This window comes from Eschrichtius robustus, chromosome 14 (genome assembly GCF_028021215.1).
Source record: "Eschrichtius robustus isolate mEscRob2 chromosome 14, mEscRob2.pri, whole genome shotgun sequence".
Lineage (NCBI taxonomy): Eukaryota > Metazoa > Chordata > Mammalia > Artiodactyla > Eschrichtiidae > Eschrichtius > Eschrichtius robustus.
The window spans coordinates 32,067,781-32,090,012 of NC_090837.1; the positions used below are offsets into that span (position 1 = coordinate 32,067,781).

General features: G+C 41.1%; 1 protein-coding gene across 1 annotated transcript in view; it reads right to left on the minus strand.

Moving 5' to 3' along the window:
• The window catches only part of PTPRM (protein tyrosine phosphatase receptor type M), a 756,425-nt gene that overhangs the window by 419,988 nt on the left and 314,205 nt on the right, over positions 1-22,232 (minus strand). The window contains exons 6-7 of the mRNA XM_068563694.1: positions 11,529-11,703; positions 2,540-2,833 (exon numbers count right to left, since the gene is read on the minus strand). Of these exons, the coding sequence (XP_068419795.1) occupies positions 2,540-2,833; positions 11,529-11,703 (469 nt within the window). The remainder of the gene's footprint in view (positions 1-2,539; positions 2,834-11,528; positions 11,704-22,232) is intronic.

Consider the following 22,232-nt stretch of genomic DNA (forward strand, 5'->3'; position numbering starts at 1 on the left):
TATTACTCTAATTCCAGACACATATTCTTGGCCTTTTAAACCACACGGGATGGATGCCCAATTATTCCTACTACCTGTCACCCTATTAGATTCACCCACTGTTCATGCCTGGCCAAGGCCATTTTCCATCTTCCATCTGCTTTGCAGAACGCTCAGTGTCTCTCTCAGGTTTTGAGATCCGTGACTTGCTCTTTCTGAACCCTAAACGCTCGCGAACCATCTGAGGAAGAGGCAGGGACCGTTAGCACATTTTTCAGTCTAGAGTGTATAGCAGCCACCTTCCCCCTTTTCATTCCATCCTGCATACCACTATTTCACACGGCTCACCTGAGCAGTCAACAAGCTCTCCCGCAGATTTTCTCAAAAGTCTCAGTTCAACAAAGGGTGAAACTGTATTTCTTCCGACAGTAAATGGCTCATTCAACTTCCCTTTCCTCACCCACCCAGCATCTCCCCCTCTCATTTCTAGCTTTAACCCTCTCACCTAACATATTTCTATTTCCTAAGATTGACTTGTTCGACCACAGCTTTTTCAAAAATGCTCAATCCCCGTGCAGGACAGGTGTACAACAGTGTCCACGGCAGGTTACAAATGGTAAGAGGAAAAAGCCTGCTTTCTCAACAGGCTTCCTTGCTTAAGTGAGATTAAACCTCTAAGGCACAGGGCTGGCATGCAAATATCCATTCAGGATTGGTTTTAATGTTTTAAAAAAGGACTGCCATTCTACTATGAAAGTTTCTACATTTACACCTCATGCAGCCGTAACAAAAAGGCTTCTTGAAAACAGAGCTGCATGCCTTTTATTTAGGGGAAATGTAGATAATAATCATGTTGATACCTTAAATGTACAGGCACAAAACCAGGAGAAAAGACAAAAGAACAGAACTGAAAACAATAGGTAGGTGGGGTTGTCAGTGACTAGAATGACAGATTGGATCCTTTCTCCAGCCTAGACAATGGGATTCTAACCTTCTTTTGGAGAGAAAGGAAGACGATCTAGCACCATGTCCCCAAACAGGATTCCTCAAAATAACGCTGAAGTGAAAGAACACAAACTTATTGCTCACAGAGCATGCGTGGAGGACCACAGGGGTTTCTATTTCCCCGCCCCTAGTAAGGGGGTCACAGTATTGGCCTCAGAGACTTCAAGAGGCAGTGATAAAATAAATAACAGATTTGAAAGCAATTCTTATAGTGTAAAGTGATAGATACAGTGTTACACAGCTATTGTTTGCATTACGACAGATGATAAATTATTTCAAAAAAGGCAGGGAAATTTTATTCAGTTAAAGAGAGAGAGGAGATGACATGGTGTAGAGAAGTGAGGAAGAGAAAGTGTTGTCAAACTCCTTTCTCCTCGGACCGCCCATGGCGGCTGTGGGAATCACCACAGTTCTTAGACCAGAGGCTCTGCGCTGAGCGTGATATGACCATGGGGGCGTGGGACTTGGGAAACAGACCTGGGTGGACAAGGCAGGCCCAATAGCACATACCCGAAGAAGAGAAAGGGTCCTGTTCCCTCTTCTAACAAAAACAGTTTTACAAAAGTAACTTTTTTCCATGAGCTTTGGGCTTTTCGAAACCATACACGCCAAATTATGAAGAAAGAATGAAGCAGTTACCATTGTTAAGGCTTAATCATTTCTCCTACCAGACAGGGTTAGACTGCGCTCTGAGTACTTTAAAAACTTAACAGGAAACGAAACCTACTGATAAGTATCCTCTTAAATAATGCCACCCGAAGAATCAATTATCTCCATAAAAATTTCTGGAGAAATTTTTCAGCCCTCAATTCAGTGCAAGAATCTGCGTTTAAAGGATGAAAGAACACTTCAGTATCCCAACCTGTTATTTCTCTCTACTTCCGACCCGAGAGCAGCCAGACAGAAACAGCACTCGAACCTCTAACGGGCTCTTTCTTTAGGGTCTGATTTTTATAAGACTCTGCATTTCTCTCTCCATCAACCCACAGAGCGGGCTCTGCACAGTCAATTAGAACCTTATCATCTAAGAATTTAAAGCCGGCGTGCAGTCCACAAATCACCCTGGCTTATTTTACAAATGGGTCCCATGTCATTGGCAAGCAGCACCTCCATTCAATATCCGTCCATAAAAACACAGCTTTAAAGCTATCGCTAAGATGGAATCTAGCCTTCCAAAGGCCCTCGAGGCTACAAGCACATCAACGGGGAACATAAAAACAAAGGGACCCAGATGAGAGGCATTGACCTATGAGCAGACATCATTAAAGCAAACAGTTTCTGTCAACTTTGGGATGATTCCCGTATGAATTAGGTGATACTCCTAGGAAGGTGTAAATTAAGAACGGGGGGAAAAGGGGGCGGAGGCCTCCTGAGAGATATCAAGCCTTGAGGTTTGAAGTCCACAGGCTACTGGGTTGCTGTCCACAGGTGAAGGGACCTTTTGTACCCAGACAGGGTCCCAGCAGAGCTGAGGGAAGCGTGAGCCACCTGCACGGAGGTTGCAGGTCAAAACCCAGAAGACACTGACAAGCGGTCCCAGCATCCCCAGACTCACCTGCACACTTGGTTCTGGTTCTGAGAGCGGGCCCAGGAGAACCGGTGCCGCCCTCCCCTGGCCGGGTGAGAAGCACACTGATCTCATACTCTGTGTCCGGGTCGAGATGCCCGATCTTGTAGCTCGTGGAGTCCACTGGCTGCCGGTCGCTCCAGCTCCCGCTGGCGGTGCAGTATTCCACCTCCCGGGCCACGATGGGCCCATCGCCATTGATGGAGTTGGCGTTGAGCTGGATCCACAGGTAGGTGGCCCCCACGGAGGCCAGCTGAGGGGGGGCGATGGGGACAGGGGGCTCTGAAAGGCAAACCGGAGGCCATCCTTCAGACACTTGAGAAGAGCTAAATGCACGTCAATTATTAAAACAGGGAAGACATTAACATTTCAGCAATGAACTGATGAGAATGGTTTTGCTCAGGTTAATACGAAAAAGCATACTGAGGGAGGTTTGCGTAGTGTTCACATCTGTGAAATAAGCCATCCTTAAAACCTAAGCCTGCTCAGGTAGGTACATCCCCAGTTTGTTTTAGGACGCAATTCATTTTTCTCGAACAGCTACATAGGCACCAAAGGATTTTTTTTGCACTAAAAGTAACTTCTGAAAACTCTCTCAAGTGGTAGTAATTAAACTCTAGAAGTCTCTCCATTGTCAAGAGTAAAAACAAAAAAAACAAAAAAAAACCCCTGAGTGTCTTCAAAATCACCCAAGGTATTAGTTATATCATTAAATTCAGTCTCCTTATATTTGTATTCCAAAGATATCATCACTTGAAAAACACGGATGAAATTACAGTTTATCTCATCAGAAATGCATTTCCAGGATGACTCGTTTCCCCCCAAAAGCTATCCCAATGGACTCGTTCTGCTCCAGGAGCATTGAGCACTTGGGGTGATAAAGTCCAGCACTGCCACTGTTCAGGGATCTTGCAGTAATGAGTCTTATTAAAGCAGTGAATAGAAAGAAAAGCTCTAAAGCAAAGCACAAGTCATGCCCAGCTTGATAAAACTCTAAGCAATAAATGGCAAACACTCTTTACAACCCAGGAAGGTCTCTCTCATTGTTGAAAACCTGAGACTGACTTTTTCTGGATCTTTGTCTGAGACAGGTGAGAGAGGCAATCTTGTTTTCAACAGTATATCAGGTGCCAGCTGAATGGCCCTCCAGGCACCAAATAAAGGCGTTCCATGTGCCAGTGTCACTGTGAGTGGCACCACACATGACATTAGGGAAGGAGATAACTGTATGAAATAATGTATTTCTATTTAATGAATCTCCATCGGAGAAAATGTTAAGTCCTAGTGATTTTTTTCAAGGATGTTTCTGCAGGTGGTTTGGGCCTTTTGGTGTGTGTTTTTAGCTCCTCATTTAGCTCACATAAATGCATGTAAAATAAAGCCTGCTATTCTTTTACTGGCATATGCTCCTGTCTGCTCCATAGCAGACATAACCCGTTGCTCCCTGTCATGTTTCCTGCTGCTGGGGACCTCACGACAGCTGGTCCCATCTGAGGTTGGCCCCTACGATGATACCAGGTAGATCCCTAGACCAACAAGAAACCAGCAACGCAAGTTCCTTTTGTTGGGTTGGGGCATCTTTGTTCTTCTTTAACGTATTCAAGGTGTGGTAAGTCATACTGACTTTTAAAATAGCTGGGGAAATCTCATGAGACTGAGTCTAAATAAGACACTTAAAAGATGAATTTTATTTGGGGGCCCATAAATTTAGTGCAAATTTACTAAAATATTGTTCCTATTATTTATAAACTACAACTTTGTGCTAGCTCTTCATTTCTTTAGATAGTTTTGATTCAACTCATAGTGATTTAACATCAATTTATATCATTAGGAGATTCCTTGAACCAAGACATGAAATGGGCCTTTCATAGTATATCCTAAGACATTTACATAGGCAGGCTGAAAGAGCAGTTAATTACTTTGAAGCTGCAAATGCTAGCAAGGGTTCCTGAGCTGCCATTCAAAATATAACTCGGGGCAAAGCCACAAATGTTAGTGAGCACACGATTCATTTAGGACGTTGTTACTGGTATCCTAAAATAGATAGGACTTCAATGCTTATTTGTCCCGAGTCTATTTTCTCTATTAGTTCCCCATTAAGAAGAGTACCAAATATGTTAAATCAAATGAAAGATTCAACTAGAATTTGGAAATCATTGAGACAGCCATTCAAAAGGACTTTGGGGGTTGCTGAAAGAAACTGTACAAGAATAAGAATAAATTTTTTTTTGAATTTTATTTATTTTTTTATACACCAGGTTCTTATTAGTTACCCACCTTATACATATTAGTGTATATATGTCCATCCCAATCTCCCAGCTCATCCCACCATCAGCACCCCACCCCCGCCACTTTCCCCCCTTGGTGTCCATACGTTTGTTCCCTACATCTGTGTCTCAATTTCTGCCCTGCAAACCAGTTCATCTGTACCATTTTTCTCGGTTCCACATATATGCGTTAATATACGATATTTGTTTTTCTCTCTGACTTACTTCACTCTGTATGACAGGCTCTCATTCCATTCACGTCTCTACAAATGACCCAATTTCGTTCCTTTTTATGGCTGAGTAATATTCCATTGTATATATGTGCCACATCTTCTTTATCCATTCATCTGTCGATGGACACTTAGATTGCTTCCATGTCCTGGCTATTGTAAATAGTGCTGCAGTGAACATTGTGGTACATGACTCTTTTTGAATTATGGTTTTCTCAGGGTATATGTCCACTAGTGGGATTGCTGGGTCATATGGTAATTCTATTTTTAGTTTTTTAAGGAACCTCCATACTGTTCTCCATAGTGGCTGTACCAATTTACATTCCCACCAACAGTGCAAGAGGGTTCCCTTTTCTCCACACCCTCTCCAGCATTTGTTGTTTGTAGATTTTCTGATGATGCCCATTCTAACTGGTGTGAGGTGATACCTCATTGTAGTTTTGACTTGCATTTCTCTAATAATTAGTGATGTTGAGCAGCTTTTCACGTGCTTCTTGGCCATCTATAAGTCTTCTTTGGAGAAATGTCTATTTAGGTCTTCTGCCCATTTTTGGATTGGGTTGTTTGTTTTTTTAATATTGAGCTGCATGAGCTGTTTATATATTTTGGAGATTAATCCTTTGTCCATTGACTAGTTTGCAAATATTTTCTCCCATTCTGAGGGTTGTCTTTTCGTCTTGTTTGTAGTTTCCTTTGCTGTGCAAAAGCTTTCAAGTTTCATTAGGTCCCATTTGTTTATTTTTGTTTTTATTTCCATTACTCTAGGAGGTGGATCAAAAAAGATCTTGCTGTGATTTATGTCAAAGAGTGTTCTTCCTATGTTTTCCTCTAAGAGTTTTAGAGTGTCCGGTCTTACATTTAGGTCTCTAATCCATTTTGAGTTTATTTTGGTGTATTGTGTTAGGGAGTGTTCTAATTTCATTCTTTTACATGTAGCTGTCCAGTTTTCCCAGCACCACTTATTGAAGAGGCTGTCTTTTCTCCATTGTATACTCTTGCCTCCTTTATCAAAGATAAGGTGACCATAAGTGCGTGGGTTTATCTCTGGGCCTTCTATCCTGTTCCATTGATCTATATTTCTGTTTTTGTGACAGTACCACACTGTCTGGATTACTGTAACTTGTTATTTATAATAACTTGGTTATTTAGTAACGTATTGTTTATCCTCCATGTGTTTGTGTTTTTCACGTTTTTTTCCCTGTAATTGGTTTCTAATCTCATAGCATTGTGGTCAGAAAAGATGCTTGATATGATTTGAATTTTCTTAAATTTACCAAGGCTTGATTTGCGACCCAAGGTGTGATCTATCCTGGAGAATGTTCCATGCGCACTTGAGAAGAAAGTGTAATCTGCTGTTTTCGAATGGAATATTTAATTAAATATCAATTAAATCTATATGGTCTATTGTGTCATTTAAAGCTTGCATTTCCTTATAAATTTTCTATTTGGATGATCTGTCCACTGGTATAAGTGAGGTGTTAAAATCCCCCACTATTATTGCATTACTGTCGATTTCCTCTTTTATAGTTGTTAGCAGTTGCCTTATGTATTGAGGTGCTCCTATGTTGGGTGCATATATATTTATAATTGTTAAATCTTCTTCTTGGATTGATCCCTTGATCACTATATAGTGTCCTTCCTTGTCTCTTGTAACATTCTTTACTTTAAAGTCCATTTTATCCGACATAAGTATTGTTACTCCAGCTTTCTTTTGATTTCCAATTGCATGGAATATCTTTTTCCATCCCTTCACTGTCAGTCTGTATGTGTCCCTAGGTCTGAAGTGGGTCTCTTGTAGACAGCACATATATGGGTCTTGTTTTTGTATCCATTCAGTGAGCCTGTGTCATTTGGCTGGAGCATTTAATCCATTCACATTTAAGGTAATTATCAATATGTATGCTCCTATTACCATTTTCTTAATTGTTTTGGGTTTGTTTTTGTAGGTCCTTTTCTTCTCTTGTGTTTCCCACTTAGAGAAGTTCCTTTAGCATTTGTTGTAGAGCTGGTTTGGTGATGCTGAACTCTCTTAGCTTTTGCTTCTCTGTAAAGCTTTTGATTTCTCCATCGAATCTGAATGAGATCCTTTCTGGGTAGAGTAATCTTCATTGTAGGTTCTTCCCTTTCATTACTTTAAATATGTCCTGCCACTCCCTTCTGGCTTGTAGAGTTTCTGCTGAGAAATCAGCTGTTAACCTTATGGGAGTTCCCTTGTATGTTATTTGTCGTTTTTCCCTTGCTGCTCTCAATAATTTTTCTTTGTCTTTAATTTTTGCCAATTTGATTACTATGTGTCTCGGCATGTTTCTCCTTGGGTTTATCCTGTATGGGACTCTCTGCACTTCCTGGACTTGGGTGGCTATTTCCTTTCCCATGTTAGGGAAGTTTTCGACTATAATCTCTTCAAGTATTTTCTCTGGTCCTTTCTCTCTCTCTTCTCCTTCTGGGACCCCCTATAATGTGAATGTTGTTGCGTTTAATGTTGTCCCAGAGGTCTCTTAGGCTGTCTTCATTTCTTTTCATTCTTTTTTCTTTACCCTGTTCCGCAGCAGTGAATTCCACCATTTTGTCTTCCAGGTCACTTATCTGTTCTTCTGCCTCAGTTATTCTGCTATTGATTCCTTCTAGTGTATTCTTCATTTCAGTTACTGTATTGTTCATCTCTGTTTGTTTGTTCTTTAATTCTTCTAGGTCTTTGTTAAACATTTCTTGCATTTTCTCGACCTTTGCCTCCATTCTTTTTCCGAGCTCTTGGAGCATCTTCAGTATCATTACTGTGAATTCTTTTTCTGGAAGGCTGCCTATCTCCACTTCATTTAGTTGTTTCTCTGGGGTTTTATCTTGTTCCTTCATCTGGTACATAGCCTTTTCATCTTGTCTATCTTTCTGTGAATGTGGTTTTTGTTCCACAGGCTGCAGGATTGTAGTTCTTTTTGCTTCTGCTGTCTGCCCTCTGGTGGATGAGGCTATCTAAGTGGCTTGTGCAAGTTTCCTGATGGGAGGGACTGGTGGTGAGTAGTGTTGGCTGTTGCTCTGGTGGGCAGAGCTCAGTAAAACTTTAACCTGCTTGTCTGCTGATGGGTGGGGCTGGGTTCCCTCCCTATTGGTTGTTTGGCCTGAGGCAACACAACACTGGAGCCTACCTGGGCTCTTTGGTGGGGCTAATGGTGGACTCTGGGAGGTGCTCACGCCAAGGAGCACTTCCCAGAACTTCTGCTGCCAGTGTCCTTGTCCCCACGGTGAGCCACAGCCACCCCCTGCCTCTGCAGGAGACCCTCCAACACTAGCAGGTAGGTCTGGTTCAGTCTCCCCTGGGGTCACTACTCCTTCCCCTGGGTTCCAATGTGCACACTACTTTGTGTGTGCCCTCCGAGAGTGGAGTCTCTGTTTCTCCCAGTCCTGTCAAAGTCCTGCAATCAAATCCCGCTAGCCTTCAAAGTCTGATTCTCTAGGAATTCCTCCTCCCGTTGCCGGACCCCCAGGTTCGGAAGCCTGACGTGGGGCTCAAAACCTTCACTCCAGTGGGTGGACTTCTGTGGTATAAGTGTTCTCCAGTTTGTGAGTCACCCACCCAGCAGTTATGGGATTTGATTTTATTCTGATTGCGCCCCTCCTACCATCTCATTGTGGCTTCTCCTTTGTTTTTGGATGTAGGGTATCTTTTTTGGTGAGTTCCAGTGTCTTCCTGTCGATGATTGTTCAGCAGTTAGTTGTGATTCAGGTACTCTTGCAAGAGGGAGTGAGAGCACATCCTTCTACTCCGCCATCTTGAACCAATCTCAATATTTAAATTTTGAATAAATTTTCTCAAAGGGAAAGAAGGAAGGAACTCAATCTATACTAAGTGATAAAAAGCAATTTAAAATATTTAATCCAAGTGAAAGGGCATGATAAAAATAATTCTAAATCAAGCCAGCAAAGAAAGAATTTATATACCTATAGATACATATCATATACATATATGTAATTGATACATATATATGAATTCCTAATACATGTCTCCTATAATTAAATATGATATTGGCATATATGCATATATACATGAATTGTGGAGATTATATGAAATATTTTTATGTCTTTGATTACCAAAAGCAGTGGTAGACATAAAACAGACAAGAATGATAGTTTAAAATGACCTGGGCTTCATTTGCGGGCCAGCACCAAATCAGGGAATGACCTTAAGAAAGTTATAAACTCTTTGGACTTTAGTTTTTCCCATTTTGAAAAAATGTAGCACTCTAAACACATGCATATAAAAAGTGTTCACACAGGTGGCCTAAACATGCCATTATATATTTTAAAGTAATTGTGTCAACGCAATGCTTTATTTAATTAGTAGAATCCAGTATGTTATTTTATTTTGAAAAATCAAATACGTGCAAAATATGGCTATAAAAATTATAAATGGAGGAAAAGTCAAACTCCAGATTTGAGCCATATCTGCAAGCCAACTGTCACCAGCTGTGGCAGGGTGCAGAGATGCAAAGGGTGCCCGGACATTTTATCACCATGACCCAAGATCCCTCCACACTGTCGCAAGGCAGGAAAACGTGAGGCAGAAATGTGAGTAAGGACCCACTCAGCCTCTGTGCTTATGTGTGTTGTGGCAGACTAGAAATTTCTGACTTGCTTATAACTCCCAACAAATTAACTTTCCCACAGAGGCAATTTTTAAAGAGGTGACTAGATTTCTATCATACTGATTACAAAGCACCACGCCTCACCGGGCACGGGCACAGTGAAGCACCGTAGCAACCAGAAATCAGAAAACAGAACACAGACACAAAGAACGGGACCAAGATGAAAATTAAGTAACGGTGATGACAATAAAGAACTCAGCCGTGGCAACAGCGAGGCGGCCGCTCTGCTGGATTTGTTGGCATATGGTGTCCATTTTCCACAAGGAAACCCCTCGCTTCCCCGAGAGCCTTCGGCAGGGGAGGGTGTGCACATCTATGCAGAGTTTTAGTTTTCTTACAGGTGAAACCTAAACTCGGAAACTGGCCAGACGGGCTACAGTTTCACTACAAACCCCAAATCACAGGGCTCTGGTGTGGCAAATTAGACCATGCGAGCAGATATTGCAGGGTGTGCTTCCTGGCTTCCTTCCACAGAACATTAGCCACTGCTGCAGATAAACAGTGTTGGGGGCAGGCTCCCCCCAAGCCAGGCGTGACTAACGTTGGCAGGGCTGATTTCACAGAAGAAGCCATCTGCCCGGATCACCTATAGATTTTATGGCAGAGGCTCTGGTCCCAGAGATTCTGATTGAACATGGGTGTGTAGTGGTGGTAGAGAATAGGTGGGCAGGTATTTGTATCTGTATTTTGTTTTATTTGGAAAGGTGGTTCAGCCATGCATTCTCAGCTGAGGACCACTGACGGACTAGAACGGAGAACAAGAGCCACCCCATGCCCCATCACGGCCTGAACAGGTGCTGGCTGCCTACTAGGTCTCCTGTTCTAAGTGCCATTCACATACCTTTTGCATCTGGTCCTCCTGATGGCCCTTTAGGGTCAGTCACATTATTATGTCTATTTTAAACATGAGGAAACAGAAGCACCGAGAGGGTAAGCCATAGGACCACGCCCACACAGCTAGCTCTGGGGTTTGAACCCTGCAGTCTGTAAAACTGCCGACATAGAGAAATTTGCTGACAAAAGGAATAGTCCATCCAAAAGAGACCAATTTTATGCTCCCCATTTAATAAATGCAGGGGAGAACATGTAAAAAGCAGGTATCATTCTCTTCCCCTAGGAGAAAGCAGCAATGGCTTGCTATAAGGTATAAAAATGCCTCATGGTATATCTAAAAGTCCAAATTCTGTCTGGGACCAAAAACTGCCTTACCAGTTTAATACTATAAACTCCTAAGTCCATGCACACACAAAAAAACATCAAACCAGCCAAAGGAAATGTATCCCCCCCCCCTTTTTTTTACTCATCTCCCACCTTCCTGAATATAATGACTCAATTTTTCAGTCATGCAAAATACAGTAATAGAACCTAAGAGCAACATTATGAATGTTAACCCACTACTATCTATGTGGCTTGTATGATATGACGGCACATTTTTATACTGACACTGCTTCATTTTATTAACTACCCTGCTATCATAAACACCCTGGCTGGGGAATATTTGCATTTTAAGTGATTTTCTATCAGTAAAAAAATTTTATTCCTTAAAAAAAATTTATAGGGTTGTAATCTCTGTACACAGACTTGGCAGAAGAACTTGCCCAGAGCACATTCATTGCTTTGTATGCAACTGAACCAACACAAATAAAATACATTTTTCAAAACTATTGCTCATGTGCAAAATTTGTACTTAAAATGTAATCCATCCGTACAGCCTGTCCCCAAACTACTGTTCAGAAACAGACGAGGATAAGTCTGAGCTTTCAACAAATCATGAACTCACAACCATCCCACATGTCTCTTTTAATAGACTATTTGGAGGTATAAAAATAACATTAAATACCTTTAACTACCAATTCTGCATAGTTGGATAGGCCAACTCCTCCATCGGTTCGAATCATGCAGCGGTATTTTCCAGCATCTCGTTTGGTTGTATTCACGACATTAAACGATGCTATGAATCGCCGGGAACTAGTCACCTTTATTTCCTTCAGGGGAGCATCCCGTACATCAATGCCCTGTAAACGTGGGGATGGGGAGAGCAGAAAGAAACAATATCAGCTGTCATACGGAACCAGGAAGACATCTGAAGGCACAGAATGGATGTTACTGATGCTACCTCCTTACAGATCTTGGTTCCACGGTTTATTACCCATGGCAGTTGTTCCAGGAAAACAGGTGCCCAGAAACTGAAATTCTGCCTCGATCAACACTTTCAGGATTTGAGGGATGCAAAATTAAGTGTGCAGAAATGTCTTTGGTTTTGCCCCTTTAATATGTTCATTATGTTATTCTGCCTCAACAGGAGGAGAGGAAAAAGTACAATGAAAAATTCTTCATTTTGCTCCCAAACTATCAACATTTAGTCTTTTTGTAATACTTAATCATTTTTTTTTTAATACTTGGCTAGGAAACAAAATTAATTCGCACACTACCCTATGACTGACCTCATTTTATACATGAACTGATAAACAACTTATCAAGAACTACATTAAAAATGTAAGTAGGTATTAGCATAAGTTCTGAAGGACTAGTCTCAGCTTTAGAATTTTCTTCCTGGAGCTATCAAAACCAAGCAGAAGTAGGTGTTTAATATTACCTGACACTGAAATGCTAGGAGAGAAGTTCCTTTACACATCCCACAGCCCAGGACCACACAAAGCAGGTTCCAACACTGGAACAGTGTTGTCTTACACTATCCCGGAGACATTAATTAAGTCCTTAGTTACGTACACTTGGAAATCCATTCTATGCTTCCCACAGTTTAAAGCCTCAAGAAAGACTATAGATTTCAGTCCTATATATTTTTTTTCTTACAATTATCAGGAAAGAGGCTATCTTTAACACGTTATTTGCAAGTATTAAGGAGAAAACAATGGGCAAAGATCTTAAGGCAAATGCACGACACCAAGCATTATGTCCAATTATTCACCCAGCAACCATGCTGGGTGCCATCCACGTGCCGTCACTGTGTTAGGACACTAGGCTCACAACAGTGGACAACAGAAAAGTGGCCTCAGTGTTCACAGTAGCGCTTCAGTTGCTGGGAAATATAGGCTTGAAATGATCACCAATGATGGCCAGGGCAGGTGGCTGGCAGAAATCACAATGAGGCCGTCTTTAGATACGGTGCCGTTTTGAGGAAGTGACATTGGAGCTGAGATCTGAAGGGTAAGTAGGAGCTGCCAGGCAAAGGGGAGGGTGGAAGAAAAGGAGCGCCCCGGTCAGAGGAGAGAGAACAGGAGGCCCGGGATGGTTAGAAAGAGCCGAAAGCTTTGGAGGACATCAAGGCGGCCAGGGGAACTGGGGAGGTGGGCGCGCACCTGTGCATTCAGGGACTCGCAGACCGTATGAAAATGTTTTGTGTTTATAGGTATGAACACGCCAGGCTACCAATAATAAAACTCACCTGTAGAACTCAGTGATTTACATTATGCAAAGCCTTTTAGAAGCTTTTGCTGTGATATTTTCTTTGTCAATATGTCCTAACGGACATGAGTTTGGGAGTAGACGGACCAGGGTGCCAAACCTAACGTCAGAGTGATTTATGCTCCTGGGGCCCCCCTTTCCTCATCTGTAAGGGGACAATACAACTCTCAGGGCAGTTGTGAGAATTTACAGATATACATGCGCAAGGACACTTGCCTAATGACCAGGACCAAAAGTCCCTGCCCGGATTCTGGACCAGCTGAGGGATGAGTTCAAGAAGAAAGGCGGACAGGCGGTCAAACACCTCGTTTAGTACCTGTGGACCTGGCCCTGCAGAATACGCAGAACACGGCCGACGCGTGGGAAACCATGGGCTTGCTAGAACTGAAGCACGGAATCAGACTCACCCACCCAGCCACGGGCCGCACTGCAAAACCACACACACCCCCGCCCGCCATGTGAGGTGCTGCTGGCAGACTCGCAGGGTAGAGGAAGGGCTGCTGTGGGGAGTGAGCTCCCAAAGGAGGGGCTGGGCCGGGCGTGCTCCCACTTCCTGTCCAGCAGCCGCGTGCACAGAGACAAAGCATCCCGGTGCTGCGCCAGTACAGTTCCTGCCACAGCGAAGGAAACGTCGGGGCCGCGGAAGAACAGTTCCCACCATCTTTCGTACTAGCTGTCAAAACAGCCTTGTTAATAGCTTAAAGAGTCATAGATCTGAATGTGACATTAAATATACACCTTATATATCCTATGTGAGTCTTTTTTATTACTAAATCCTCTCAATTTGGTCTGACAAAGGGCACTGAGAAGTTAAACAAAAAGCAAAACATCAATCCAGCATTATTAATTGATAGAACAGGAGAAAGTATTTCTCTCTGTATTTCATACATTGTCTCCCATCCTCTCCCCTAAATAAATATAATAAATAACTAAATTCTACCACTAGGAGTAACCTCAGACCTACTACTCTATAAAATTAAGTTTGTCTTTTCCAGACTGAAAAAAAAATCTAATCTCGTTTTGAAAAAGAAAAAAAAAAAAGAGCCCTGAAGAAAGGCATACTTCACATTTATAATTATTTGTTTTGTTTATTAACAATGACAAAAACAAAAGGGCTATCTACTTATTTATTTACTTACTTGCGGCACGAATCCTGTAAGAATATACTTCTATAGTTGCCTTGTAATATTTGTCCTAATGAAATAAGCCTGTCTCAAGAGAATGTTTATTCAAAAGAATTTTAAAGTATGCCCTTATGGATCCCTCACAAGTATTCAAGGCTGTACTGAGGGCAGTCAAGTTTAAGAAAACTTCTGTGTTGGATTCATATATATGTTGAGAGGAGCTTTACTTCATAGCTGTTGACTTCATGCCACAAATTTATCCTTTAAAATAAACAGCTTCAAACTAACAGCTTTACAGAACTCCAATGAGTCACATGAACTCTCAGGAATGGGACTTTTTTTTAAGCACATGTATTTAATCACACAGAAAGTTAGATTCAGCTTCTTCAAGAGAAACAGTATATAGAAAGGAGAAAACAAGTGCTAGCTAGCAATCACTTTAGCTTAGAATCCATATGCCATCATAAATCTTGCTTCAATCTGCAGGTATTTTCTATTACATCACTCACATGTACGTGGGTCCAAGCATTCATTCAACCCAAACTTAGTTAACATCTTTTATGAGGCAGGCACTCTACACATACAGGGAGCATGGGGTTAAGAGAACCAGCCCTTACCTAACTGAATCCACAGTCTGGTTAGAAAAACAGACAGGTAAGGCACTAATTACACTACAGAGCAAGGAACTGCCTGACACAGTAAACCCAGGAAAAAGAGCCTCACCAGAGAGGGGGGTGAGGGTTGGCTTTCTAGAAAGCAAGACTTGAGGCCAGAACTGGGGATGCACAGGACTTTCTCGAGCCGTGAAGGAGGAAAAATGGAGCCAGTAAGTGAGAAGAGCTCTGTAAAAGTCAATAGCCAAGACAGCTAAACTGTGGGGCGGTAGGTTTATTCTATTCCGCTACAACACAAAGTGCTCCTGGAATGGCAGGTGATGAGGCTGGAATGGTAGAGCCCACACCCAGGAATAGGACCTGCAGAGGGTTGCAGTTTATCCTGATGCCAGGAACACAAGGATTTTTGGCAAAAGGGTGACATGAGCACATCTGTGGGTACAGTAATGGCCCAAAGCAAGGAGTGTGGGAGCCCAACTGATGTCAAGGAAACTGGCTGTATTTTCTGCAAAAATCATAGTAACACATGACAAAAGGAGGGATGAGAGACAGGAAGGGAGGGATTCTAAAGCTATTTAGGAAATATAATCTATAAAAGTGGGTTACCATATGATCCAGCAATCCCTCTCCTGGGCATATACCTGGAGAAGACCAAAATTTGAAAAGATACATGCTCCCCAATGATCATAGCAGCATTATATACAATAGCCAGGACATGGAAGCAACCTAAATGTCCATCGACAGACGAATGGATAAAGAAGATGTGGTACATATATACAATGGAATACTACTCAGCCATAAAAAAAGAATGAAATAATGCCATTTGCGGCAACATGTATGGACCTAGAGATTATCATACTAAGTGAAGCAAGTCAGACAGAGAAAGACAAATATCATATGATATCACTCATATGTGGAATCTAAAAAACAATACAAATGAACTTATTTATAAAACAGAAACAGACTCACAGACATAGAAAACAAACTTATGGTTACTAAAGGGGAAAGGTGGGGGGGAGGGATAAATTAGGAGGTTGGGATTAACATACACACACTACTATATATAAAATAGATAATCAACAAGGACCTACTTATAGCACCGGGAACTCTACTCAATACTCTGTAAAAACCTATACGGGAAAAGAATCTGAAAAAGAATGGATATATATATGTATGTATAACTGAATCACTTTGCTGTACACCTGAAACTAACACAACATTGTAAATCAACTATACCCCAATATAAAATAAAAATTAAATAAAAAAGAAAGAAATTTTTAAAAAGGGGGTTACACTGCAGTACCATCTTTCTCTTCTAGTAGATTATAAGTTCCTCAAGGTCATGAAACAGATGTATTCATTTTGTGGACATGGGTGCACAGGAAATAGAGCTCAATTAATATTTGCTGACTCTAGGAATCATAGTCTCGGTGGAAAAAAGTTCCATAGGTAGGAAAGAAATGTGAGATTGTTATATTAACAGACTTATACCTGATCCTTACAACTGGACAGCGAATCTTTATTTACAAGGGAGACCAACAGGGAAAAATAAAAGGATATTTTAGAGGATCTGTGTGCCCCTCGGTCAGCAACACTGCCCAGTCATTGTAATCGTAGTAGGCAAAATAGCAGCCCCCAAAGATGTCTACTCCCTGGTCACCAGAACCTGGGAGTTTGAAGATGAGATTAAAATAAGGATCTATGGTATAAATGGAGGTATTTTGTAAAATAACCTTGAAACTGTAATTTGACATGTGTTTGGTCAGGTTGTGTCACATTTAATTTGTTTTTTTTTCTATTTTTTTTTCATTTGAAAACTAAGTTAGCAATAATTAATTCAATAATTACCACATTCTGCCATTAAAGGATATATTAGCACCATCAAAAAATAATAATAAAAAAAATAAGGATCTAGAGATGGGAAGATTATGCTAGATTATCCAGGTGGGCCCAATGTAATGATAAGGTAGGAGAAGGTAGGAAGGTCAGATGCAGAAGGAGATGTGACCAGAGAAGCAAGTGCTTTGAAGACTGAGGAAGGGACCATGAGCTACGAAATGCAGGAAGCTTCTGGAAGCTGCAGAAACAAGGGACAGATCCTCCCCTACAGCTTCCAGAAGGAGCCAGCCCTGCCATCACCTTATTTCAGGACTTCTGACCTCCAGAACGGTGAGATAATGAAGCCACTAAGTTTGTGGTAACTTGTTACAGCAGCAATAGAACAGTAATACAATGAATATCAGGATATTGAAAACTCCTGTGGCTTTTCAGAGATGCACAATAGTCATGAATACTGATTTGTCAGAGTTACACAGCAAATCTTTAAGGCCAGTTTAGGTCTTATGGGCTAGCAACAGTTCTATTCAAAAGCCGTCACTGTAGCCAAAATAAAATAACAAAGTTGGAGGACTCACACTTCTCAACCTCAAAACTTACTACAAAGCTACTGTAATCAAAACACAGTGTGGTACTGGCATAAGGACAGACACAGACCAATGGAATAGGATAGAGAACCCAGAAATAGACCCTCACATCTCTGGTCAGTGGATTTTTGACGTGGGTGCCAAGACCATTCAATGGGGAAATGATACTTTTTTCAACAAATGGTGCTGGTAAAACTGGACATCCATGTGCAAAACAATGAACTTAGACCCTTATCTTTCCTTTTATACAAAAATTAAAACAAATGATCAAATACCTAAAATTAAGAGCTAAAAGTATAAATCTCTCAGAAGAATACATAGGGGGAGATCTTCATGATCCTAGATTTGGAATTGATTTCTTAAATACAATGCCAAAATCACAGGCAACAAAAGAAAAAATAGGTAAACTTGACTTCATCAAAATAAAAACTTTTGTGCATCAAAGGACACTATCAAGAGAGTAAAAATACAGCCAACAGAATGGAAGAAAATATTTACAAATAATTTATCTCATAAGGGATTAATATCCTGAATACATAAAGAAGTTCTACAACTCAGCAAAACAACAGCAACAAAAACCAAACAATCCAATTTTAAAATGGGCAAAGGACTTAAATAGACATTTTCCCCAAAGAAGATACAGAAATAATACAGACCAATAAGCACATGAAAAGATGCTCAACATCATTAGCCATTAGGGAAATGCAAATCAAGACCACAATGATATCACTTCATACCCAGCAGAATGGCCATTATACCAAAAAAAAAAAAAAAAACAAAGAAAGAAAGAAAAAAGAAAAGAAAAAGAACAAGCGTTGGCAAGGTTTAGTTTATTTTTTGTTACAGATCATTTTAATTTAAATAAAATTTGAAATAGTGGTTTTATATATATATGATCTCTTCATTTAAATTTCCTGTGATATCTGTAGAATTTTTCATAGCATTAGATAATTTCAAAAACATGCTTTTTAATGTTTTCCACTATATGGCTGTAGCCATTATTTATATAAGTAGTTCTCTATTGCTACACATTTAAATTATTTATATTCGTCACTATTATAAATGATCTTAGGACAATCCCTATTTCCTAAAATTATTAGGTCAAAAGGGAATAAAAGTTTTAACTTTTTGTTTTTTTGGATGAATAACCTAAAAATCTCTATAGAGAGTTATTATGTATTTATAAGAATTGTGTTGTTTGGACTTCTCTGGTGGCACAGTGGTTAAGAATCCGCCTGCCAATGCAGGGGACACGGGTTCAAGCCCTGGTCCAGGGAGATACCACGTGCCGTGGAGCAACTAAGCCCGTGTGCCACAACTACTGAGCCTGTGCTCTAGAGCCCGCGAGCCACAACTACTGAGCCCGTGTGCCCCAACTGCTGAGGCCCGCGTGCCTAGCGCCCATGCTCCACAAAAAGAGAAGCCACCGCAATAAGAAGCCCGTACACCGCAACAAAGAGTAGCCTCCGCTCGCTGCAACTAGAGAAAGCCCGCACGCAGCAACGAAGACCCAACGCAGCCAAAAAATAAATAAATAAATAAATAAATAAAACCTTCCTTTAAAAAAAAAAGTTGTGTTTTTTAATGGGAATTCAAATGGCTCCTAAAATCAAGTTATTTTCCAACTCCTTTCAAATACTACAAACAGATCAAACAGGACAGGGCATTGGCCTAAATCACTGACCTTTTCTTATTAATATTTCCAATACAATAGGGGAAAAATAAGCTTATCTTGGGTAAAAGATCAAATATTCAGAAGAATATTTATATTTCTGTGGTACTGCATGCCTTTTATGGCACAAATTCATTTATTCTCTCACTCGATAGCACTTTTAAATTAAAATAAATCCCATTTTTAATATTTTGAAGAATGATAAATTCCCTACAATACTATGAGATGCTAACTCTGACCTCTTTCCATCAGGCAAGGATGCTCCTTGAGACTCACATCTTCAGTATCCATAACTGGATATTCCCCAAAATGGAAAATACAAACTAAACTAAGTAAGATTAAGTGTGCTTAACATAATTTAACTGAAGGGCATGTAGCACTCCTAAAATATATATTTAGAATTAGGGACACATGGCAATATTTAAATATCTATAAGATTAATTACTCAGATTGACGCATCTCATTTAAATTTGTGGCATCACCAGGAATTTCATGCAAGTTGAAAATCCCACTTGGAAAACGTGAGCAGAATAGCTGCCTGAAGACTGTCGACCACTGAGGCCACACGTAAGGGGAATGAGATGAGCAGAGAAACAAACCAGGAAAGTCTGTGGAAGGCGCGGGGGAGAGGCAGGGAGACAGAGAGAACAAAAGGAAGAGGAAGAAGTGAGACCCGCAGAGAAAGAAGGGGCGATGCCAGTGCCAGATGGAAAGTGACAGGACAGGAGAGGAGGGGGCGCCCCAAGGAAAGGACCGAAGATCATGGGGACAGGAACGGGGGGGAGGATTAAAACGAGAACAGATCACGTGCCCAAATGCCAGAGAAAGAATCGCTTCCGAGGGCCATATTCATTCTTTCCCTTTGAAATCCTGGCATTCACACTTTAATCCTGGTCTTGTTTCCTGAGGCTGAATACATTCATCAGGTCCAACAGCACCTGTCGGTTCTGTATTAGTCCAGTTCTCAGATCATGTGCGTCAAGATGATTGGTTTAAGAAGATGTGTCATATATATACACAATGGAATATTACTCAGCCATAGGAAAAGTGAAATAATGCCATCTGCAGCAACACGGATGGACCTAGAGATTATCGTACTAAGTGAAGTGAGTCAGACAGAGAAAGACAAATATCATATGATATCACTTATATGTGGAATCTAAAAAAAGGATACAAATGAACTTATTCACAAAATGGAAATAGACCCACAGACATAGAAAACAAATTTATGTTACCAAAGGGGAAAGGTGGTGGGGGAGAGATAAATTAGGAATTTGGGAGTAACATATACACACTATTATATAAAAAAGAGATAACCAACAAGGACCTATTGTATAGCACAAGGAACTATACTCAATATTTTGTAATAACCTATAAAGGAAAAGAATCTGAAAGAGAATGGAGATATATATATATATCCATTTTTTAAAGCATCTTTATTGGAGTATAATTGCTTTACAATGGTGTGTTAGTTTCTGCTTTATAACAAAGTGAATCAGCTATACATATACATATATCCCCGTATCTCCTCCGTCTTGCGTAATACTGAAAGGGATTTAGGCATTGAATGGGTAACTGAACAGACTGATTTTTTCTTTTAATTTATTTCTTTATTTTTGGCTGTGTTGGTTCTTCGTTTCTGTGCGAGGGCTTTCTCCAGTTGTGGCGAGCAGGGGCCACTCTTCATCGCGGTGCGCAGGCCTCGCACTGTCGCGGCCTCTCTTGTTGCGGAGCACAGGCTCCAGATGCGCAGGCTCAGTAGTTGTGGCTCACGGGCTTAGTTGCTCCGTGGCATGTGGGATCTTCCCGGACCAGGGCTCGAACCCGTGTCCCCTGCATCGGCAGGCAGACTCTCAACCACTGCGCCACCAGGGAAGCCCCAGACTGATTTTTAAGATGCCTTTTGGTCCCCAGATACTCTTCCTTAGGTCAGAATTCAACAGGGAAGGCAGGGAACCGTGGCTGGCCCATTTTCTCTGATGTTGGACGATGTGAAAGGGCTGAGTCCCCCTCCCTGTCTGCCTCTCCCCATGACAGGGAGGACCAGACAGGACAACGTGCTCAGAACCTGGGGTACCCCTGAGCAGCGAGGAAACTATGGGGAGACTGTTATTCCCGCAAAACAAAATGATGAAAATGTCCACTGGGTAGAGACAGCACCTTTGTCAGGCAGTTTTCTCTCAATTTTCACAGAGTTAGAAAGAGGCGGCCCTGACAAGGACTGGAGAGCTGGTTCTTAATAGCATTACAGCAGGACAATGAGGCATCACCAAGGATGGGACTGCGATTGTTCTTCAGAATATGAATTCCCCCCGTAAGAGAGGCTCCGAGTCCTCGGGACAAAACCCCCGGTGTTCCAGGCAGAGCACGGCACCAGGTGTCCAGGTGTTAAAGAAACTGCTGACCCATCGTTTGTCAACTTAATGAGACAACCATAACGGCCATATCTGCAAGGAAATGATCTTAATGGGTTAAATGCAGCTTTTTAGAAAAGCAAGAGCATCTTCAAACACGCATGCATTTCAATTTGAGCAAGCCTGAGAAAAAGCCCTGATAGTTATTTAAATTAGACTTCCAAACTTCTTTCTGCAGTGGACTAACTCTAGGACATCTAAATGAGCAGTAATTTGCCAGCAAAAAAGATACATATTAAGTCTTTCAGAAAGAGTTTTGCAATAATCAGAGCAACGACGGAAAGAAATTGAGGTCTGGGCAGTTAGCAGCACTGCGGGCAAATTAATCCCATTTTGGAGCCACTCTGAGTGCAGGGGCCAAGAGAAGATACAGGAGAGCCATTCGCCCCTCCTTAGCCATACAGGTGGGGATTAAACCGCACTTGCATTTCTTTAATAGAGAAAATAGTCCGTCTTACCCCACTTTCAAATATGCCCATTTGTAAGATACCGGTTGAAATTCTTACCACTGGGATCACTAATAGTATCAGCAGAGCCAGGAATAATTTTGTTTAAAACATTTCCTGTAATCTAAATCCAATAATAATTGAATACCTCAATAAATCGACTTTCTGGAGCCCATGTATTTTTTAATTTTAATAACTAAGATGGTGCTGACCTTTGATTTCTATTCCATAACCAAGCCAACACAAGTATTTATCAATTTGGAATACTGAACCAGAAGTTCTTACTTATGTTATCATATACTATGAATATTTATTGACACGTATTCTTCAACTGGCTAATGGGTATACAGATAGCCAAAGTAACATATTATTCGAACATATGATAGTCTTACAGGCATATTCAAGTAAAGAATTTGATTACGAAA